General features: G+C 34.0%; 1 protein-coding gene across 5 annotated transcripts in view; it reads right to left on the bottom strand.

Annotated features, from left to right (window-relative positions):
• The window catches only part of CNTN5 (contactin 5), a 1,288,935-nt gene that overhangs the window by 719,251 nt on the left and 544,128 nt on the right, over positions 1-25,556 (bottom strand). For all 5 annotated transcript variants that reach the window (XM_072726266.1, XM_072726270.1, XM_072726267.1 and 2 more), the window contains one exon: positions 6,011-6,135. In XM_072726266.1, the coding sequence (XP_072582367.1) occupies positions 6,011-6,065 (55 nt within the window). In that variant the 5' untranslated portion in view covers positions 6,066-6,135. The remainder of the gene's footprint in view (positions 1-6,010; positions 6,136-25,556) is intronic.

Below are 25,556 nucleotides of genomic sequence, written 5' to 3'. Positions count from 1 at the left end.
TCTAGTTTTAATAAATCTAATTAAATATTTTTCTAAGTCTATAAACTTGATAGAAATGTATAAGCAGATTTGGGATGTGGAAAACAAAATTATGCGGGCATTAACAGGGCATTTGATGTGATAAGCACTGGGTATTATATACACCTGAAAAATTACTGAACACTATGTACTGAAATGAATGATGTACTATATGTTGGTTAATTGAATTTAAATAAAATTTAAAAAAGAAAACAATATGCTAGTATTGGGGACTAAAAAATAATGCTTTTTTCGAAATCCTTAAACCAAATGATAATATAACATGGGTAACAGTAACTATTTTCTAGCTTATTCTAGCTTATTTATTATAATAAATAATATTTGTATTTGGTATAATTTAATGCTCTCTCTCTTTTTCTTTAAAGATTTTAAATAAAATCATGAGAGACACACAGAGAGAGGCAGAGACATAGGCAGAGGGAGAAGCAGGCTCCTCATAGGGAGCCCAATGAGGAACTCAATCTCTGGATCCTGGGATCACGCCCTGAGTCAAAGGCAGACACTCAACCACTGAGCCACCCAGGCGTCTCTGCACTCTCTCTCTTAAGCTCAGTGTCGTATCAAGCCATTATATTATATTTCACAAAAAGAAACATATTGTTAATGACTATTATTATAATACTTATTTCTAAATGTTACATATTTTAAAAGACATTAGAATAGTTAGTAGCTACATTCCCAAAAGGCTATGATGATTAAAATACACATTAGATAGGATATTCTGTAAATCAGAGCAGAATAATTTAAACTCTTTAGTTTTTGTTGTTGTATTTGTTTAAACATGAAGATTAGGTGAAAAGCAATTTACAGAACCAAGGAATGTCAGTAAAGTTACTTATAAATTCAAAAAGAGTGAATCCTGTACCATATTACTTCCTCTCAATTGCTGCCTATATACACATTTGAAGGATAAAATATCTTTGAAGAATCATTTTTTTAAGAATAATAACATGGATTTTGACACAGTAGAAGTTGAAATGTTGATTGTTTTGTGTATACATACAGAACTAGGTTATACTAATTATGATTCCTCCCCCAATTTCATACATTCTATCATGAAAAGCTTAGATGTTATTCAATTTATTGTATATGGATAAAAATAATTTTACTGATTTTTAAAGTTTTTTTTAAGCCTAACTAATGAAGTTAGATCATACTGTTCTCACTGTCACTGTATCTGATTTTTAAAATTTTTTAAGCTCAACTAATGAAGGTAGATCATAGTATTCTCACTGTCACAATATCTGAAATAAAGATACAAAGAAATCTTTCATCTTCTTTATTGTTAACTAAAACAGGACTACTATTTGCATATAAAATATTCATAGATATACTTGTGTAGTAGAGCTCAAAAATGGGCATGATTATTTCTTATTATTTATGCATATTTTATTTAAACCACTTTGTGAAATATTATTTATACAAAATAAGCTGTATTTAATGTATAAGCTATTTAATGTATACAACTTGATGAGTTTAGAATAAGTATACATTTGTGAAACCATCACCATAATATATGCCCTACGCATATCCATCATTTCCAAAAGTTTTGCCAGCCCTTTTTATTATTACTATTATTCTTAATTCTTCTTCTTCTTATTGTTATTATTATTATTTTATTTTGTGGTAAGAACACTTAAAATTTACCCTTTTTGCAAATTTTTAAGTATGACACTTATATAAAGAACCTATAAAAAGTCTAAAATAGTCAAACTCATAGAAGCAGAGAGTAGAATGGTGGGTGCCAAGGGGCTAGAGGGGGGGAAGCAAGACGCCTTTATCCAAAGGGTACAAAATATAAACTATGGAAAACGTGTAAGTCTTAGAGATCTACCATGTAGCATAGTGCCTAAGTTAATAACACTGTGTTCCATATGTGTACGGTGTGCTTTTGCAAACTACTCTCTTCAAGAGGCTGCTTCTTGAATTCTGTTTTAGCCTATGTAATTTGCCGTGGCCAAGGAGACATTAGCTAATATGATACAGAGGCTTGAAAAGTACTTGCAAATTGGGAGTTATTCCTAATTTTGCTTCACCTATCTGAGCAACTATGTGAAAGAGCCCGGCCTAGACTACTGGAAAATCAGAGACATGATCAAGCCATTCCCTTTGCCTTTCCTAGTAGGAGCTAATCAGCAGCAGCATGAGGCTAAATGCATGATTCAAACCTACTCATTCAAGTCTCCCAGGGACTGCAAAGATCAGCTTAACTTGTCCAAACAAGAAGAACCACTAATCTGACACCCAGAATTGTGGGAAATAATATGTTTCGTGTGTGTGTATGTGTGTGTGTGTGTGTGTGTGTGTGTGTACACTACGAAGTATGAGGATGATTCATTATGCAGCAAAAACCAGTGCAATATACAATCAAAATGCATATAATATAATCTGTGGATTGAATTTCTGTAAATAGTAGTTTCTCTAGGCTTAAAACACATCCACAAATATGGATACACACACTTTTGAAATTCTATCTTTTTTAAGTTATCTGCCATTCTTTTTCTTTTGCTTGGCTCAACTTCTCAGAAAACAAAATTAATAATAATTGAGTAATTTTCCTCCTCTATTAATCATTTCACAACTCACTGTCATAAGACTGATTTTCCACTACTTCTTAACTTTATATGCATACTTTATGCATATTCCCTCAATTTTTATACAATGTTCTTTTTCTATTAAAGCATTCTATCTATAGCAGAGTCACACATTACATTTAGGTTTTTTTGTCTCCTTAGCTTCCTCTTTCTTTGGGTTTCTCCAATATTCCTAGTTTTTTGATGGTCTTCAAATTTTTGAGGAGTACTGGCTAAGCATTTCATAGTGTGTCTTTCATTTTGGACTTGTCTGATATTTTTCTCATGATTACTGGGGATATAGGTTTTAAAGAGGAAATCATAGAGATAAGGTACCATTCTCATCACATCATATCAAAGGTAAATATTCTCTTTGCTGATATTGACCTTGATCATCACTGGGTTGAAGAAGGTTTATCAATCTCCTTCTGTGGGAAGTTACTTTTTTTATTCCTCTTTTCCACTCTGTATTCTTTGGAAACAAGTCACTGTGGACAGCCCACATTTAGAGGAAGGGGAAATTACATTCCACTTCTTTGAGAAAAAAAATATTTTTGTAAATTATTTGAAATTCATTTATGTGGGAAATTTGTCTATTCTTTTGATTAATTTATTTATTCATTCACTTGTTATATTAATACGGACTTATGGGTAATTATTTTATTCTTTGGCTTATAACTCATGCTCCATTATTTTCTTGCTCAATTTTTTTCCAATTTGGGCCATTGGGAACTTTTTCAGTTGCTTCCTGTGTTCCTTTGACCTGCCCTCCGCATCATGTTTGTTTTTTTGTTTGTTTGTTTGTTTGTTGATTTGCTTTAGCACTTCCTTACTTTCTGTTATTATAAGATACTCTAGGCTGGTCAAGTACACTTTCTGCCTCAGTCCTAGAGTTAGTCCTTCCTCAAATAGCCCTCAACCTTTTAACAGGAGAGTAGTATTAGAAACCAAGGTCTTGTCTTGGCACTTTGTGTATTGGTTTCTATTATATACGTTCCTTCTAGGCCATCTCAGAACACAATATATGTGTGTAAACCTAGCCATGTATATATACATATCTATTGTTTTTATATGTAACCATCAGTATCTACATTAAGCTATATGTGAGTTCATACTGAAGTCTTTAATGCTAACCCATTACCACATGGACCATGCTCTCCTTTTCTTGCTTATCTGAAATCTCCCACTCTAACAGTGAGAAACCTGGCTTCTACCATCCACTAGCCACTGACTTCATTGTTCAATTTCATGTATAATGGTTTTAGAGTTGCTAATAATATTACTAACTAGAGTATATTGCCAAAGAACAGATTTTTGTGTGTTTTGGTTTTTGTTGTTGTTGCTTTTAGTCTTGAGAATTAATTTCCATATTACTTAAATCATAATCTTTGTCCCCCACCGCCCTAAATGAAGTTGCTTCATACATTTGTAATATAGTTAGATTGTCACATTCTGCCTTTCATTCTGGGATCCTCTAAACTCCTAAATTATTATTATTTTTAAATTTGTATACATCGATGTTTACTTTGTGCTATAAAGTTCTATTGGTTTTGATAAATATGTAATGACATGCATCCACCATTAGAATATCACAGAGAGTGTTTTCATCACCCTAAAAAATATCTTATATTTCATTCACTCGTTTATTTATCCCCTTGTCCCAACATCTGACAATCAGTAATCTGTACAGTCTCTATAGTTTTCCTTTACCAAAAGGCCACATAAGTGGTATCATGCAATATCCAGCCTGTTCAGACTGGCTTCTATCAATTAGCAATATGTTAATAGGATTCGTCCATGTACTACACAGAAAGAACCTAAAACATGATAAAATATTTCAAGATTTTTAACTTCTTTTTAAAGTAACCATAAGGTTGGGATGCCGGAGTGGCTCAGCAAATGAGTGTCTGCCTTCAGCTCAGGCGTGATCCCAGAGTCCTGGAATTGAGTCCCACATCAGGCTCCCTACACGGAGCCTTCTTCTCGCTCTGCCTATGTCTCGGTCTCTCTCTCTCTGTGTCTCTCATGAATAAATAAATCAATAAAATCTTAAAAAAATAAAGTAACCATAAGGTGGATGGACCATGGTTTTCATTTAACTTTTAATGCCTCTTTTTCATGTTTTTTTTTTTTTTACTTTTTCACATTTTCACAGATGTTTCTACCAAGATTTTCTTTCCTTTCTCTTCTTAAACCTGTTTTTTTTTTCTATAATTTGTGGTGCTTAACACATAATAATAATAATAATAATAATAATAATAATAAAGAATTGTTTTGTTGTTTTGCAAGTAATTTCTAGTATTTCAACAAAGAAGAGGCTTTTAAATATTTTCCAAAAGCATTGAGATACATGTAAATATGTTAGTTATTATATTTAAATATATAACATGCACTTATATATAAAATAAGAAATTAATCAAAATTGAAGATTACCTCTTTGCTTTCTTTTTTAAGATTTTATTTATTTATTAATGAGAGACACAGAGGGAGAGAGAGAGGCAGCGACACAGGCAGAGGGTGAAGCAGGCTCCATGCAGGGACCCTGACGCGGGACTCGATCCTAGGTCTCCAGGATCACACCCCGGGCTAAAGGCGGCGCTAAACCACTGAGCCACCCAGGCTGCCTCCTCTTTGCTTTTAAAAAACCCCTGAGCCACCCGAGCTGCCCCCTCTTTGCTTTTATCCATCATATAAAGTTGAAGTTACCCTGATAGCACTTAAGAACACAACAGAGCCATTGAGTTAAATCAAATCAAACTATAAATGTTACATGTATAAACATTTAAATCATCACGACTATTTAACTTCTAGATATCCTTAAATTAAACAAAAACTTGTGGCATATTCATTTTTAGCATTATGATAGTATTACTCCAAAGAACATAATCTACTTTTGCAGAAAAGATATCATTTTAGATTCAAGATATAGAACAATAAGATTGATCAAAGAGAAGCTGAGACAACCAAAAATTTCACTCTGGAGATGTGTGTGAGTATAATAAATCCAGCATGATTCTGTCTTTCTATGGTCAAATTTAGCATTGTAATGAGAAATTTTTACATCTGATTATTCTTATATATATATATATATATATATATATATATATATATATATATATATAACCAAATCTTCTAAAGCCTAACGCTGGTGTACATTGTAAATGAAAGTCAATGAGGTGGAATAGATACTCATTTTATTAACATTTATATAGTATTTTCCTAGATACTCTATTATATTGAATTGGATATTATTATTTGCAATGCTAACAAAGGTTTAAGAATTGTTTTTTATTGAAAAGTGTGATTTCTGATATAAATTTAAATGAACACCTGAGGATATCTTGTAATGAAGACTTTAACATATTTTTATTATTTGATATGTACAGAAAAATTCTTACCTGAAAAACACCCAACTACTGATGAAAACAGAATTAGTTTCCAAGAGGAAGCCATCCTTGGTTACTAGGCTATCCTGTGTCTCAATGTGTTTAGCAGCTCTGATTTTTCTTCATTAAATAATACCCTGTTGAAATAAATAACAGTTTTCAAAAACTGAGAAAACAAAAAAGTAGACAAACACAAACTAACTCAAAAATATCACAGTAAAATAATAAATACCTTTTATTGCAAAGGTCAGACTAATATACACTTGGCTATTGACAATATTACAATTTCATTAAAATTAATATAATGCACAACATGAAAATTTTAGAGAAGCTTGTTTATATTGAATAACTTCATTTATATTGAATATATTTATTTATATTGAATTTATAAAATTTACTTATACATATTATTACATAATTTATTAATATTGAATACTCCTTCACAGAATACTTACAGGAAATAGGAATATCAGGTTCTAATGGAGATAGTTTTTCCTCACAGGGAATATATAATAGCTATATTTATTAATTATACAAATTATTAGACTAGAAAAATAGGATAGAAAAACCAGTTATGGTTTTATATATATATATATATCATCTGGTCTAGAATAGAACTAATGATCAGTTAGCCAAGTGCCTATTGTGCCTGTTGCTCATCTAAACCTCCACAGGAAAATTTCTCAATTATGAATGTCAACTGCATTTGATTATAACTCCTGTGATTATCTGCACTGTGCTATATTTCTTTCCTTTGATACTTCTATCAGCATCTTCTGCTAGCCAGAATCTAAAGGGAATATTTTTGTGAATATTTAACATTTCTCATCTAATGGCATTTTTATAACAATGATGAGTAGAGCACATTAATATCGTTTTGTTCCATTATTTGTCCTGGAAGATATTATAAACATAAAAAATAAAAAATTCTAGCACGAAATTTCCTGCAAGAACTTGGCAAATGTGCTTTAGAAATTCTTATAATAGACAAGTAACTTCTGAGTTTTCAAGTGTCAGTGGTGTCCTTCTTAGCCCAAAGTGATTAAATTTGGAAATAACTGTACAGCGTGTTAATAATTTTTTAAATAATGATCGTTTCTTAGCAACTGTTTCCTTCCTATAGACTTGAAGTTCAGATTATCTCCATCTTTTAGAAAAAAATCTTAAATATATAGGCAAGCACTTTCCCCCCTACCTACATAATAATTTTATTATAGTCATGCCCAAACAAGGAAATCTATTAGTGAATCTTCTCCCCGAATAATGTTAGTTTCATTTCATTAATATTTTTAATTCTAAGCCTTGGTTATCTATTTGAGTTGCATGGTAAGATATCACAAATGGAGAAAAGAGTTATTACAACTAAAAATGGTTGTTTTATAGCCACCTACTTAAAAAAAAGATACTTTTCATTTTTTTTCTAAGTAAATATCAGAAACAAAGACAACCTGAAGCACAAAAAAATATCTTATTACTAATTTTTACAATTTAAAATATTTTTATTATCTATATGCTGTTTGTTTTACCAAGAAGGAAAAGAAGAAAATTATCACTTCACACACAAACATAAGAGACTTAAAGTTGCTAGTAGTACAATTATGATTCATGAGAAATGCACATTTGAATTAATGAATTTTCAACCCATGTTGAAATGGACTTTTCTCAGATTGTGAAATCTGATACACTAATATAGTGGCTTATAACTAATAAATTCATTGTGCAGTTGAATGTGTAGATAGTTAAAACATCGCATCTTAATTGGAATTTTAAATAAAAATGCTAAACATATGTTATAGAAAATTAATTAAGGGATAACATATTGCCATTTGAATGTTAGATTTTTTTAAGACGTATATATTAAACTGCCTTGTGAATGATATTCAGATGTGAGCATGTTGAGAGATTTCTATTATTGCCTGTTGGTCTCTCCAGTTCTCTACCAATGATTTCTACAGTTTGACCCTTACAAGCTATTTTAAAGCATAATTTATGTGTATACATATATATAGTGTGTGTGTGTGTGTGTGTATGATTTTATTTATTTGAGAAAGAGAGAGAGAAAGAAAGAGAGGGAGCATGGGTATGAGTAGGAGAAGGGGCAAAAGGAGAAGCAGATTCCTCACTGAGCAGGGAGCCTGATGCAGGGCTAGATCCCAGGACCCTGAGATCATGACCTGGGCTGAAGACAGACACTTAACTGATTGAGACATACAGGTGCCCCTAAAAAATAATTATATTTTAAAACATAAATCAGGCTATATTATTCCCCTGTTTCAGTGGGGTTTTTTCTTAAAACCCAAACTCCTTATATAGTCTACAAAATATGTTGCCTAGTACCTACATAACTTTCTGACTTCAACTTCTATTCTAGACTCCTTTCTACCACACTGACTTTCTTGCTGCTCCTCAAATATGCCAAGCACTCATTGTTTCCTTTGCCTGAACCCCTTCATCATCAGGTTCTTTCCAGACTGGATAACTTTAAATCATTAAAGATTGTGCTCTTCAGACTCTTCTTGATCCTTTCCTATAAGTAGGAAGTCCCTCCCCACTCCACTCCCTGCAGCCCTGTCACTGCATTGGACTCTCCTACATTACTCTTTTAAATTATCATTTCATTCTTTTAAATTATCATTGCCCAATGTTATGCTATTTATTTATTTATTTTCTTTTTAATCATCTTTTTCTCCTACTAGGATGTGATGTGCATGAAAGCAAGAAAATTTGTCTTGTTCATCTTTGTAGACTCAGTAGGCCTGGTTTTAGTAGCTATACAATTAATATTTTTGAATAACAATTATTGGATAAACTGAAATCTCTGGTAAATAAATTATTTGGCACAAAGTAATACAAGAAGAATTTAATACTGGCAGTGGCTATTGTTCATAAAATCCTATGTGCTAGGCATTATGTTATGCATTTTACCTACACAGCCTCTGTAAATTAACTTGACACATTTTATTGATGAAGATAACTTGCCCAAGATCATATAGCTAGTGAAAGTCATAACTGGTGTAAGAATAATGTTGACCTTTAAGCCACATCATCTCTTATAAAACTTCACCAGCAATGTCTACAAAAGGTCTCAGAAACCCTCTTATCTGATATAATTGGGACTGGTACTGAGTTAATTTTTTTTTTTTAAATATCATACAAACAGAGCAGCCCCAGTGGCTCAGCGGTTTAGCGCCGCATTCAGCGGCGTGTTCAGCCCAGGTCGTGTTCCTGGAGCCCCGGGATCAAGTCCCACATCAGGCTCCCTGCATGGAGACTGCTTCTCCCTCTCCTTGTGCCTCAGCCTCTCTCTCTATCTCTGTGTGTGTGTGTCTCGTGAATAAATAAATAAAATCTTTAAAAATAATAAAAAAAATAAAAATCATACAAACATACCTTAAATGTTATAATTTAATTAGTCTGATTTGACACTATAATTTTGGCCAATCTTACCATATAGGATTGAGATTTTTTTTTCTGAGTATCAATATTCTGATGGAAAAAAATATTTTCCTTTTTCTCAACATCATGAATTATTACTACATAAGTCCTGCCTGTAATACATCATCTACAATTTTTAATTTCTTCGAAGTGTTACAAGGCCATTCAAAGTGGTCTGATGACAGTATCCTTGAAGGGTTTTTTATTATTATTTTTATACATTTGCCTCATACACACCTACTTTTATAGCATTTTCTAAGTCACTTATTTTATTGAGTTTGTTCAAGATATTAGTTTTTGTGGTTTTAAAAAATCTCGTTTTCATAGAACCAAATACCCTCACTGTTGGTTACTCATATGCCGTTAATTTGCATAATGTTTATTTGAATTGCCTAATTGCATCAAGTACAATCTCCATAAACAGCACAAACACAACTGAATATTAGTAAGTATGCAACTTACTTAGTGGCAGCGAGTAAACTAGAGATAAGCTTACTTAGTCATCAGCATCTAGCATATTCTGAATTAATTATTTTTATTTATGGACACAATAAGGAGTGTTAATTGGCAAATTAGAACAGTGGAGTAAAAGTGTTTCTATTCTAATTAGCATCTGACAGGGCTACAATATGAGGGACCTGAATGTAAATTTTAGTAAAAGAAGTAACATAATCAAATATATCTTTTTCTGTGTATCTTACTCTCTATCTCAACTATGACTTTTTGTAAAAATGGAGCTAGTGGCACTTTTGATAGGAAGATATCCATTAAAGGCTAAGCAAGGCTAGGACAGAATTCATGGATGAAAAGAAAAAAAAAACATTAATAAGCTTTGATGTGGTGTTGTATTTTATATGTCCTTGAGGTTAACCTGGAGAAAACAACAAATAATGAGATGCAACAGAAGATCTAGCAGGAAAAAAAATAAAATAAAAACTAAAGTAAAGAAAAGCATATTTGTTGGCTTTGTTATAATTGCTATCATACACCAAGGAACAATGCCAAGTAGGGAGACTTTTTGCTTTCAAACACAACCAGAGTGAGTTATGATACTGTAAGTCATGAAGAAAATAAATTACACTTTTGTTTCCTGCACAAAGGACTATAGATTATAAATAGAAGGTGGGGTTCATAGTGTTTACATAAATTTAGAGGTTTTCTACAGTGTATAGTTAAACATGGTTATGGTCTATTTTCCTCATCCTTTTAAGTCCAAAAACTTATTTTTACCTCAACAGAACCTGCCTCACAGAAAGGGATTCAGCAAAGATTTAAGATGTGGCAGCACTAGTCTTCTGAGACTTCAAGTCAACTTTGTAATTTTAGTTAAAACAGAAGAGTAGAGAAAAATACGGCTCAAGATTATTTGATAATAGACAGTGCACTTAAAGGAGATGAGAACCAGAAAAGAAAATAAAACAAAAAAACACTCTAAAAAACTGGTGCTGAAATATACCATGATTCTCATTATCAGGTAATTGGTATAAGGAAAGTGTGAAGACAGAACTGTAGCTTACTGCATCTGACACTAGCCTCCATGTAAATTCTGACAGACTTGTTTTGGGATCTTGAATACCATTCTATAGTCAGGTAACAGAAGGTTATCCTTTCCAATAATTTGGAAACTAGATATGATGACAAAGCTTCCTTCCTAAAATAATACAAAGTATAAAATACTTTTCAATATCTCAAAGAATTAATTCAGATGGAAAAACTAAAGAGCAAAGCGAGATAAAAGCAGCAAGCTGAAAATGGAGATAACTTTCACTGTTAGGTCATTTATCAAATCCCTGTGAGGTCATTTATCAACTCCCTGTGAACCTCACCGTGCTGTTCATGGCTTCTCTGAGATTATAGGAACCAACCCAAAGCCTCAGCCCACAGTGTAGGTGTTCAAATAGGAAACTCCATATATCTAGAATCCCAAAGGGTTTCAAAATCATAGTTGAGATGACCTAGAAATGTCCCTCTAGAGAGATATGCTACCCACAGAGAAGGAAAAGAAAAATTTTAGTCTTAAACCATGAGACTAGATGGAAAGAAAAAGGAAATTTCATTGAGAAAAAATGAAATGATCATAGTCAATATTTACAACATAATAAGGAAAACAAATCACTATGAGTGAGAGTCAACAAAACAATAAAAGTCAGAATAAGACTTGCAAAGACTTTAGATATTTGATGTTTCAGACACATATTATTAAACAAATATATATGTTATGTTTTTAAGCATAAAGAAATTGATATTACAAAAAAATGAAGCAAAGATAAAGAAATTGTCTAGAATGCAGCCCAGAAAGAATAATGGATGGAAAATATGAAAGGAAAATAAACAGAATGGAGGATATAGTAAGAATATTTTATATGTCTAATCAGATTTTCAGAAAAAGAGAATGTGATGAAGCAGTATGTGAAGAGATAGATAATTACTAAAACTTTCCAGAGCGGATTTACCAATTTTGAAATTCAGAAAGACCAGAAAAACTGAAGAAGAATAAATAACCAGTAAAATAATAATGAAAATGCTTACCACCAAAAACAAAAACAAAACAAAACAACAGCCAGAGAGAAAGAAATATATATATATATATATATTATTAAAAAAAGTAAAAATCAGACTCTCTGTTGACTTACTAATAGCAAAAATGAGTACCAAAAATATTGGAAAAATGTGCTGGTAAGAAATAACTGTCAATATATAGTTCTAAACCTAGTAAGAGTTTCCTTAAAGGACAAGAGTTAAATAAAGCTTTTCCCACTTATTCAAAAACTGAGAGGTCATTTATACCTCAATAAACTTGTGAGAAAACTGAGTTTGTAAAAAATAAATCTTTATTGAGAATAATACTTAAAAATGATATTCATAAGGTAGAAGGAAAAAAGTAATTGCAGAGGTAATCTCTAAAATTAATAAAAGAAACATAACAGAAGATAATTCATAATGTTTAAAATATACCAAGAATGATTGCTCTAGAAACTTATTGGCCACTTAGAATTCTATGAGATAAAATTATTATTCTCATTTTTTAAAGATGGGAACTGGATAGTCTGGGTCCAGAGACCATGACTTTAAACAACACACTATATTGTCTAAAACGATAAACAAAAACTATGGTATGATGGCAAATTTAAGAAAATATTGTCTTAGTGGGTCTTAGTAATGTTTTTTGGATATGCCACCTAAAGCACAAACAACAAAGTGAAAAAAAAAATAAACTAGTGAAACTACATCAAATTAAAAAGCCCTGCACAGCAAAAGAAATTCATCAGCAAAGTGAGACAACCTATAAATTGTGGAAAAATATTTGCAAACCATATATCTGATAAGTGGTTAGTTAATATCCAAACACATAAAGAACTCAACTCAATAACAAAAAAACAAATAACCCAGTTAAAAAGGGTTAAAAAAATGGGCAAAGGACCTGAATAGACATTTTTCCAAAGATGATATATGAAAGACCAACAGGTACATGAAAAGATGCTCAGCATTCACTTGCCATTAGAGAAATGCAAATTAAATTTACAATAAGATATCATCTTATACCTTTTAAAGTACCATGATTAAAACACAAGAAATAACAAATTCTGGCATGGGTGTTAAAGAAAAGAGAACCCTCATGCAATGTTGGGATTGTATATTGGTATAACCACTATTTTAGTATAACTACCATATAAGCCAGAAATTTCACTTTGGGAATACAATAGAAATAGAAACACTAACTAAAAAAGACTAAAAAAGAAAAGATATCTGCACCCTCATGCTCATAGCATCATTATTTACAATAGATAAGGCATAGAAATAATCTAACTGGTCATTGATGGATGAATAGAAGAAAATACAATATATGTACACAACGAAATATTATTCAGCCATAAAAAATGAGGAAATCTTATATTGATTGACCTTGAAGGCAGTATGCTGAATGAAATAAGTCAGAAAAAAACAACTACTGTACAATCTCATATGTGGACTCTAAAACCAAGCAAAAAACTCATTAAAAAAGAAAAAGAAAGAAAACTCATTAAAAAAGAAAAAAGAGGAAAGAAGGAAAGGAGGAAAGAAAGAAAGAAAGAAAGAAAGAAAGAAAGAAAGAAAGAAAGAAAGAAAGAAAGAAATAGAAAGAAAGAAAGAAAGAAAGAAAGAAAGAAAGAAAGAGAGAGAGAGAAAGAAAGAAGAAAGAAAGAAAGAAAGAAAGAAAGAAAGAAAGAAAGAAAAAGAAAAAGAAAAAGAAAAAGAAAAAGAGATCAGACTTGTGATTACCAGAGCCAGAGGATAGGGGAAGGAGAAATTGGAGGGTTTGTCAAAGGTACATACTCCTAGTTATAAAATAAATAAGTACAAGGAATGTAATGTACACCATGGTGACCATAGTTAACACTGCTGTACGGTACATAGGAAAGTTAAGAGTTAATCCCAGAGTTCCCTTTACAGGCAAATAATTTTTTTCTTTTCTTTCTTTTCTTTCTTTTTAAATTTTTAGCTGAACCTATTGTGTTAATCATTTCACAATTTATAAATTAAACCATTTTATAATTAAACCATTATGAATTTAAATTCATACAATAGAATATGTCAATTATTTATCAATAAAACTGGGAGCAGAAATTGGAAATAAAAAGAAAACACTGTATTAATAAAACAATAATTATGTCTTAGAAGGTAAAAAGTAAAGCAAATATAAAATTAAAATACGTGAAACTAGTAGCATATACATCAGGAAAGAAATGACTAAATAGTTTAACAGTTTATGTATATTCAGAGATAAAGTAAGAGATTTAGATTTTTACAAAATATCTATGTTTTCCTAGGTTAACTGATGAACAAATAGAAATTTGTCAGAAAATAAATCTGTATTCATTATAAATATTTGCCACCCCTCACTTTTTGGTAATGAAAAGAAATTATATACGTAAAAGTCTTTTACATAGAATATAACACATACACAACTTTCCATACGTCCTATAAAACAGAAACGTGACATTTTTAGTCTAACTTCAGAAGCTCTCAAGATTGTGATTCAAACTGCGCATGTTGTCACATCTACTACTCCACCTCAAACATTTTGGAGTCCAACTACATGAAATGTCTTTTCATTTGCAAACCTAATTCATGCTCTGTATCTTCCAGAAAATGCTCACGTTCACACCTGTCAGCATAAAACTCCTTATTTTGAAGTATCCAGTTGTGAAAGAAATAAACAAAATTATTAAGTTGCCTAATTAAGGGCAAGTGAAAAATCTTAATTGGAGACTGGATTTGGAGTACCCAGGCTGCAAGAATGTCACCACAGCTGCAGCCTAATGCGGAGGAAGGAGAAGTAGGAAATCTTGTCTGTGAATTAAAAAGATTTAGATCTTGAAGGACAAATGGGCCTGAGAAAAGAACTTGGGTTTTTATTATATGTATCATAATGACACAAATAAATTATTCTTATCATCTAACTCAAATATCAAAGTTCTCAGATATTTTCCAATAATGTCTAATTTTCTCATATAAAGTACACAAAAAAACACAAATATCCACTTTTACGGATTAGGCAAACATGAAAAAGGGATGGGCTTACCTGACACTTCATATAATTCAAAATCAGCATCAATATTAGTTTTCCTGCCTGCTGATCCCTGGTGTAGAGAGCTAAATAATATCTGCAAGTTGCCTTTTTCATTTTCTACCGATGTGAAAATATTTTAAATTTGGAGATGGAGAATTAAAGAGAAGATAATTTTACATGTTTTAGGAGAGATTCTTCTGAAAGAAGGAGTGACTTGTCACTTGAATCTTGTTTTTTTGCAATGAGAGGGTCTTAGAGAAGGGCAAAATGTGTAAATAATGAAAAAGGAGATCTGGGTTATTGCATTCTGGAAAACAAACCAATCATGACACATGCCCAGGTTTCTACCTGAGGAAGTAAAGTAACTAAATTCTACGTAAAATATCTTTAAATATATGATTTCTTTTTATAATTTTTAAATATATATTTAAATATAATAATATGAATAAATAATATATATTTAAATATATATATTATATACATAATATACGGAACAGTGGTAGGAAATAAAGATTAAAGATGAGTATTAATTTGTTTCTGGTGAATTAAAAGTTAGTGCCTGAGAGGAAGTACTGACAGCTTGACAGGTACAATAATATAAGAAGACACTTGGAAATCTGAAAGATCTTGAATCTCAAAGATTTCCTTTGTATAGAAGGGAGGAGGGGCAAGACGGCAAAGAGTAGGGTACCCAATCACCCGTCCCCATCAAATTACCTAGATAACCTTCCAATAATCCTGAAAACCTATGAATTCGGCCTGAGATTTAAAGAGAGACCAGCTGGAATGCTACAGTGAGAAGAGTTCGCGCTTCTATCAAGGTAGGAAGACGGGGAAAAAGAAATAAAGGAACAAAAGGCCTCCAAGGGGGAGGAGCCCCGAGGAGCCGGGCTGAGGCCGGGGCGAGTGTCCCCAGGACAGGAGAGCCCCGTCCCCGAGGAGCAGGAGCTGCACCAACCTTCCCGGGGGAAAGGGGCCCGCAGGGAGGTGGAGCAGGACCCAGGAGGGCGGGGATGCCCTAGGGCTCCCGGGAACACTAACAGGCACCTGCGCCCCGGGGACAGGCAGAGGCCGGGAAGGCCCAGGACAGCAAGGACGCTCCTGCCCAGAGTTGAGCAGATCAGCGGCCCCGCCCGGAGCCTCCAGGCCCTGCAGAGGGAGAGCCCCGGAGCTACTGCGGGAGCTGACTCCAGGGCTGCAGAGCTGGCCCCGCCACTGCGGTTGTTCCTCCTGGGGCCTCACCGGGTGAACAGCCCCCACTGAGCCTCACAGGGGCCTCACCGGATTAACAGGTTAAACATGTTTCACTGAGCCCTGCACCAGGGAGGGGCTGAGCAGCTCCCCAAAGTGCTCACATCTGAGAATCAGCTCAGCAGGCCCCTCCCCCAGAAGACCAGCTAGACGGACAGGGGAAAAACAAATTATTGACCAAGCAACACTGGAAAGTTCCAGGGGAAGTCAAGGGATTTACAGTATATAGAATCAGAGGATATTCCCCCTTGTTTTTTGTTTTTTTTGATTTCTGTTTGCCTCCCCCCCCCCCTTTTTTTCCTATTTTCTTTTCTTCTCTTTTTTTCTCGTTTTTTCTTTCTTTTTTTCCCTTCTTTTTTCTTTTTTTTTCTTTTTCTTTTCTTTATCTTCTCTCTTTTTCTCTTTTTCCCAATGCAACGTGTTTTTGGCCACTCTGCACTGAGCAAAATGACTAGAAGGAAAACCTCACCTCAAAAGAAAGAATCAGAAATAGTCCTCTCTCCCACAGAGCTACAAAATTTGGATTACAATTCAATGTCAGAAAGCCAATTCATAAACACTATTATACAGCTACCGGTGGCTCTAGAAAAAGCATAAAAGACTCAAGACGCTTCATGACTGCAGATTTTAGATATAATCAGGCAGAAATTAAAAATCAATTAAATGAGATGCAATCCAAGCTAGAAGTCCTAACAACGAGAGTTAACTAGGTGGAAGAACGAGTGAGTGACATAGAAGACAAGTTGATGGCAAAGAGGGAAACTGAGGGAAAAAGATACAAACAATTAAACAATCATAAGGATAGATTAAGAGAAATAAATGACAGCCTGAGGAAGAAAAATTACGTTTAATTGGGGTTCCCGAGGGCGCCAAAAGGGACAGACGTCCAGAATATGTATTTGAACAAATCATAGCTGAAAACTTTCCTAATCTGGGAAGGGAAAAATGCATTCAGATCCAGGAAATAGAGAGATCCCCCACCCCCAATCAATAAAAACCGCTCAACACTTCAACATTTAATAGTGAAGCTTGCAAATTCCAAAGATAAAGAGAAGAACCTTAAAGCAGTAAGAGATAAGAAACCTCGAACTTTTTTGGGGAAAAATATTAGATTAACAGCAGACCTCTGCACAGAGACCTGGCAGGCCAGAAAGGGCTGGCAAGATATATTCAGGGTCCTAAATGAGAAGAACATGCAGCCAAGAATACTTTATCCAGCAAGGCTCTCATTCAAAATGGAAGGAGAGATACAGAGCTTCCAAGACAGGCAGGAACTGAAAGAATATGTGACCTCCAAACCAGCTCTGCAAGAAATTTTAAGGGGGACTCTTAAAATTCCTCTTTAAGAAGAAGTCCAGTGGAACAATCCACAAAAACAGGGACTGAATAGGTATCATGATGACACTAAACTTATATCTGTCAATAGTAACTCTGAACGTGAATGGGCTTAATGTCCCCATAAAAAGGCGCAGGGTTTCAGACTGGATAAAAAAGCAGGACCCATCTATTTGCTGTCTATAAGAGACTCATTTTAGACATAAGGACACATCCAGCCTCAAAATAAAAGGTTGGAGAATCATTTACCATTCGAATGGTCCGCTAAAGAAAGCAGGGGTAGCCATCCTTATATCAGATAAACTAAAATTTACCCCGAAGACTGTAGTGAGAGATGAAGAGGGACACTATATCATACTTAAAGGATCTATCCAACAAGGACTTAACAATCCTCAATATATATGCCCTGAATGTGGGAGCTGCCAAATATATCAATCAATTAATAACCAAAGCGAAGAAATACTTAGATAATAATACACTTATACACGGTGACTTTAATCTAGTGCTTTCTACACTCAATAGGTCTTCTAAGCACAACATCTCCAAAGAAACAAGAGCTTTAAATGATACACTGGACCAGATGGATTTCACATATACCTACAGCACTTTATATCCAAACGCAACTGAGCACACATTCTTCTCAAGTGCACATGGAACTTTCTCTATTTCAGAATAGACCACATATCGGGTCACAAATCAGGTCTGACCGATACCAAAAGATTGGGATCATCCCCTGCATATCTCAGACCATAATGCCTTGCAATTAGAACTAAATCACAACAAGAAGTTTGTAAGTATTTCAAACTCGTGGAGGTTAAGGACCATCCTGCTAAAAGATGAAAAGGTCAACCAGGAAATCAAGGAAGCATTAAAAAGATTCATGGAAACTAATGAGAATGAAGATACAACCATTCAAAATCTTTGGGATGCAGCAAAAGCAGTCCTGAGGGGGAAATACATCCCAATACAAGCAGCCATCCAAAAACTGGAAAGAACTCAAATACAAAAGCTAACCTTACACCTGAAGGAGCTAGAGAAAAAACAGCAAATAGATTCTACACCCAGCAGAAGAAGAGAGTTAATAAAGATTTGAGCGGAACTCAATGAAATTGAGACCAGAAGAACTGTGGAGTAGACCAACAAAACCAGGAGTTGGTTCTTTGAAATAATTAAAAAGATAGATAAAGCATTAGCCAGCCTTATTAAAAAGAAGAGAGAGAAGACTCAAATTAATAAAATCATGAATGAGAAAGGAGAGATCACTACCAACACCAAGGAACTACAAACGATTTTAAAAACATATTATGAACAGCTATACGCCAATAAATTTGGCAATCTAGAAGAAATGGATACATTTCTGGAAAGCCACAAACTACCAGAACTGGTAGAAATAGAAAATCTGAACATGTCAATAGCCAGGGAGGAAATTGAAACAGTCATCAAAAACCTCCCAAGACACAAAAGTCCAGGGCCAGATGGCTTCCCAGGGGAATTCTATCAAATGTTTAAAGAAGAAACCATACTTGTTCTACTAAAGCTGTTCGGAAAGATAGAAAGAGATGGAGTACTTCCAAACGCGTTCTATGAGGCCAGCATCACCTTAATTCCAAAACCAAAGACCCCACCAAAAAGGAGAATTATAGACCAATATCCCTGATGAACATGGATGCAAAAATTCTCAACAAGATACTAACTAATAGGATACAGCAATACATTAAGAAAATTATTCATTCACCATGACCAAGTAGGATTTATTCCCTGGAACCAAGGCTGGTTCAACATTCGTAAAACAATCAATGTGATTGATCATATCAGCAAGAGAAAAAACAAGAACCATATGATCCTCTAATTAGATGCAGAGAAAGCATTTGACAAAATACAGCATCCATTCCTGATCAAAACTCTTCAGAGTGCAGGGATAGAGGGAACATTCCTCAAAATCTTAAAAGCCATCTAAAAAAAGCCCCCAGCAAATATCATTCTCAATGGGGAAGCACTGGGAGCCTTTCCCCTAAGACCAGGAACATGACAGGGATGTCCACTCTCACCACTGCTATTCAACATAGTACTAGAAGTCCTCGCCTCAGCAATCAGGCAACAAAAAGAAAGAAAAGGCATTCAAATTGGCAAAGAAGAAGTCAAACTCTCCCTCTTTGGTGATGACATGATACTCTACATAGAAAACCCAAAAGACTCTACCCCAAGATTGCTAGAACTCATACACCAAATTTGTAGTGTGGCAGGATACAAAATCAATTCCCAGAAGTCAGTGGCATTTCTATACACTAACAATGAGACTGAAGAAAGAGAAATTAAGGAGTCAATCCCATTTACAATTGCACCCAAAAGCATAAGATCCCTAGGAATAAGCCTAACCAAAGAGGTAAAGGATCTATACCCTAAAAACTATAGAACACTTCTGAAAGATACTGAGGAAGACACAAAGAGATGGAAAACTATTCCATGCTCATGGATTGGCAGAATTAATATTGTGAAAATGTCAATGTTACCCAGGACAATGTACACGTTTAATGCAATCCCTATCAAAATACCATGGACTTTCTTCAGAGAGTTAGAACAATTTATTTTAAGATTTGTGTGGAACCAGAAAAGACCCCGAATAACCAGGGGAATATTAAAAAAGAAAACCATAGCTGGGGGCATCACAATGCCAGATTTCAGGTTGTACTACAAAGCTGTGGTCATCAAGACAGTGTGGTGCTGGCACAAAAACAGACACATAGATCAATGGAACAGAATAGAGAATCCAGAAGTGGACCCTCAACTTTATGGTGAACTAATATTCGACAATGCAGGAAAGACTATCCACTGGAAAAAAGACAGTCTCTTCAATAAATGATGCTGGGGAAATTGTACATCCACATGCAGAAGAATGAAACTAGACCACTCTCTTGGACCAGACACTAAGATAAACTCCAAAAGGATGAAAGATCTCAATGTGAGACAAGATTCCATCAAAATCCTAGAGGAGAACACAGGCAACACCCTTTTGAACTCGGCCACAGTAACTTCTTGCAAGATACATCCACGAAGGCAAAAGAAACAAAAGCAAAACTATTGGGACTTCATCAAGATAAGAAGCTTTTGCAAAGCAAAGGATACAGTCAACAAAGCTAAAAGACAACCTACAGAATGGGAGAAGATATTTGCAAATGATCTATCAGATAAAGGGCTAGTTTCCAAGATCTATAAAGAACTTATTAAACTCAACACCAAAGAAACAAACAATCCAATCGTGAAATGGACAAAAGACATGAAGAGAAATCTCACAGAGGAAGTCATAGACATGACCAACAAGCCACATGAGGAAATGCTCTGCATCACTCGCCATCAGGGAAATACAAATCAAAACCACAATGAGATACCACCTCACACCAGTGAGAATGGGGAACATTAACAAGGCAGGAAACCACAAATGTTGGAGAGGATGCAGAGAAAAGGGAACCCTCTTACACTGTTGGTGGGAATGTGAATGGTGCAGCCACTCTGGAAAACTGTGTGGAGATTCCTCAAAGAGTTAAAAATAGACCTGCCCTACGACCTAGCAATTGCACTGTTGGGTATTTACCCCAAAGATGCAGATGCAATGAAACGCCGGGACACCTGCACCCCAATGTTTCTAGCAGCAATGTCCCTAATAGCCAAACTGTGGAAGGAGCCTCGGTGTCCATCGAAAGATGAATGGATAAAGAAGATGTGGTCTATGTATACAATGGAATATTACTCAGCCATTAGAAACGACGAATACCCACCATTTGCTTTGACATGGAGGGACTTAGAGGGTATTATGCTGAGTGAAATAAGTCAATCAGAGAAGCACAAACATTATATGGTCTCATTCATTTGGGGAATATAACAAAATAGTGAAAGGGAATAAAGGGGAAAGGAGAAAAAATGAGTGGGAAATATCAGAAAGGGAGACAGAACATAAAGACTCCTAACTCTGGGAAATGAACTAGGGGTGGTGGAAGGGGAGGTGGGAGGGGGTTGGGGGTGACTGGGTGACAGGCACTGAGGGGGGCACTTGACGGGATAAGCACTGGGTGTTATTCTATATGATGGCAAATTGAACACCAATAAAAAATAAATTAAAAAAAGGAAAAAAAATAAATGAAGTGAAGAAATTAGGAAAGGGAAAAATTAAGCAAATTATTAATTTCATAAAGTAAATAGCATATCATATATTATAATTTGTTATTATACATTATTTTATTTGAAATAGTTATAGATTCACAAGTAGTTGAAAAAAAATGTACAGGAAGGTCCTGTGCAACTTTTACCTCTCCTCTTCCTATGTTAGCATCTTATATAGCTACAGGATAGTATAAAAACCATGAACTTGGAGTTGGTACCATCTACAGAGCTTATTCAGGTTCATCACTTTATAAGCTTCCATTTGCATGTGTACTTTTGTGTGTGTATAGTTCTGTGCAATTTTATCACACATGTTACTCATGTACTTACTACCCCTATCAAGAGGCAGAACTGTTCCAACCTTAAGACTTCCTCGTACTACCCTCTGTAGATTCCTCCACCATGTTCCTGGAAGCACCATCTCTAAATACCACTAATCTGTTTTCCATCTTTGTAATTATATTTTTTAAAATGTCACATAAATAGAATCATGGAGCACATAACCATCATTCAACATGCTTCCCTTGAGGTTCATCCTAGACGCATGTATTCTTTTTCAATTTTGAGTTATAATCCATGGTTGAATTTATCATAATTGGTTTAGCTATTTACTTGTTGAAAGACATTTGAGTTGTTTCTAGTTTTTGAATTTGTAGGTAAAACTGCTATAAACATTTTGTACATGTTTTTAAGTGGGCGTATCTTTTTCATTTCTTTGGGACAAATGTGCAAAAGTAGAATTGCTGGGTGAACCAATAAATCTATTTTATGTTTTTTCTTAACTAACAAACTAACATTCTAGAATGGTTATATCATTTTAAAAATCTCTGAAAATGCTGAGGATTCCATTTTTCTGCATCCTTACCAACTTTCGTGCTATTATTATTATTAAATTTAATTTTAACCATTCTGTTTGGTGTATTGTGATATTGCTGTAGTTTTAATTTGCATTTTTTTAAGGATTCTATCCATTTATTCATGACAGACACAGAAAGAGGCAGAGACAGAGGCAGAGGGAGAAGCAGGCTTCTTGCAGGGAGCCCAATTCAGGACTTGATCCTGGGACCCCAGGATCATGTCCTGGGCCAAAGGCAGACACTTAACCACTGAGCCACCCAGGAGACCCATAATTTGCATTTCTTTATGAGTAATGATGTTAAGGAACTTTTTATATGCTTATTTTCCATCTATATATCCTCTTCTGTGAAATGTACTTGTGTGTGTTTCACTCATTTTCTAATTAGGTTGTTTATAGTTTTATTGCTTAGCTGTGAAATTTTTTTATATGTACTAGAAAGTTTTTACATGTACTTGATACATATTGTATCTATAGCTACTAGATACATACGGTATTTATGTGTACTTGATACATCTTTTGTCAAATGTATGGTGTGAATATTTCTCCTAGTTTGCAACTTGCCTTTTCATCTTCTCAACAGGGTCTTTTAACAAACCAAAACAATGTAAATGAGGTTTAATTTATCATTTTTTTCCCTTTTGTTCTTGTGTGTGGCAGTGGGGGGGGGGGTGCACTTTGCTTTTCATCTAAGGACTCTTCATCTAGTCCTAAATCCAAAGTATAATTCATTTGCTGCAGCACTGATCTTTTCAATGAGAAAATATTACTCCTTGTTGAATTACTACAGCATATTTGTCAGGGAGCTGTTGGTATATTTCTGTGGGTCTATTTCTATATTCTGTTTCTGTTCCATTGATCTATGTGTCTTGCTCTTTGGCCAATACCACACTGTATTAAATACTGTAGCTGGATAATAAGCCTTACCATTGGCAAGAGTGATTATTCTCTCTTTATTCTTTTTCAAAGTTGTTTTAGCTATTCTAGCTCCCATAACATTACACATAACTTTTGGAACAAGCTTGTCTATCTCTACAAGAAAACCTGAGGGAATTGTGATAGCAATTATCTGAGACTCATAGATCCATTTGGGAAGGATTGATATTTTTCTTATGTCGAGTCTTCCTGTCAGTGATCATGTTATGTCTCTTGTATTTATGTTTTGTTTGATGTCTTCTTTGGTGTCTTTCATCACATGATGAAATTTTCAGCACACAAATCCTAATGCGTATTTTTGGATTTATACGTATTTCAATTTTTAGCCACTGTAAATGGTCTTGTGTTTTTAATTTTGGTTTCTGCATATTCATTTTTAGTAAATAGAAATGCAATTGATTTCTGTGTTTTGACCTTATATCCTATGACCATGATACTCACTTTTAATTCTAGAAATTTTGAGAGGAATACACTTTGGGGATTTTTTACATGCACAATCATGTCACCTGTGAATGGGGAAATTTGTTTATTCCTTTCCAATTTGTACTCCCTTTTTCACCATTTTATTGCTTTGTTACAGCTGCTGGGACTTATACCATGTTGAATAAGAACAGTGAAATCAAACGTCCTTGCCTTATTCCTGAACTTACGGGGACGCTTTCAGTGTTTCACTGGTAAGTATAATGTTAGATAATAATCGTTTTTGTTATGAATGCTCTTTATCAAGTAAACATTAATTTCTCTCTATTCCTACAATGTTGAGAGTTTTTACAATGAATGTATATTAGATGTTGTCGAATTCTTCTTCCATATCAATTGATATGGTCACACAGGTTTTCTTCTAGCCTTATTGAAGTACTTGCTTGCATTGATTGATTTTAGAATGTTGAACTAACTTTGTATACCTGGAATTGATCTCACTTGGCTATATATATATATATATATATATATATATATATATATATATATATAATTATTTTTATACATTGTTCTAATCAATTTGCTATATTTTATTGAGATTTTTCACATTTTTATGAGAGACTCTGGTCTTGTTTTATTTGGGTTTTTTATTCTTTGTCTGATTTGGTATTAAAGGAATACTAATCTCATACAATAAGATGGGAAGGGTTCCGTCTTCTACTTTCTGTAAATGATTGTGTAAAATGGGCGTCAATTCTGTGTTTAGTAAAACTTCATGGTGAAAAAAATCTTGACATGAAGATTTATTTTGGGGAAAACTTTTAATTAAAAATTCAGCTCTTTAATAGTTGCAGCACTAGTTCAGTTTTCTATTTCATGTTGGTTGTGCTTTGCTTGGTAGTTTTTGGTTTTTTTAGAAGTTGGTCTATTTTCTATGCTGTCTAATTCCTAAGTGTGAAGTTGTTCATAATATTCTCTTATTAATCTTTTAATTGGTATTGGATCTGTTGAGATAATTCTTTTTTATTCCTGATATTACTGAAGTGTGGCATTTCTTTTAATCTCATTAGTCTTACTGGAGAGGCATCACTTATTCTATTTATTATTTATTTATTTATTTGTTCATTCATTCATTCGTTCATTCACTTATCTAGAAGTCAACTTTTTGTTGTATTGATCCTTTTGTTTTCCTGTTTTCAGTTTTCTTGATTTATCTCATTTTAAAAATATTTTAATTATATCCTTCTATTTGTTTTAGGTTTTATCTTCTCTTATTTTTTTCTAGATTCATGGTCAATAACTTAGCTTATTGCTTTGAGGGTTTTTCTTTTCTTTTTTTAAAGATTTTATTTATTTATTTATTCATGAGAGACACAGAGAGAGAGAGAAGTAGAGACACAGGCAGAGGAAGAAGCAGGCTCCATGTAGGGAGCCGGATGTGGGACTCATTCATGGGTCTCCAGGATCACATCCTGGGCTGAAGGTGGTGCTAAACCCCTGAGCCACTGAGGCTGCCCTGAGGGTTTTTTTTTTTCTAATGTATGTATTCATTGTCATACATTTCCCTCTCAATATGGTTTCTCCATATTTTTTGAGAGTTCTTTGATATATGGATTATT

This window comes from Vulpes vulpes, chromosome 11 (assembly GCF_048418805.1).
Source record: "Vulpes vulpes isolate BD-2025 chromosome 11, VulVul3, whole genome shotgun sequence".
Classification (NCBI taxonomy): domain Eukaryota; kingdom Metazoa; phylum Chordata; class Mammalia; order Carnivora; family Canidae; genus Vulpes; species Vulpes vulpes.
The sequence above is the reverse complement of the archived record's forward strand: the minus strand, read 5'-3'. Positions and strand labels throughout refer to the sequence as shown.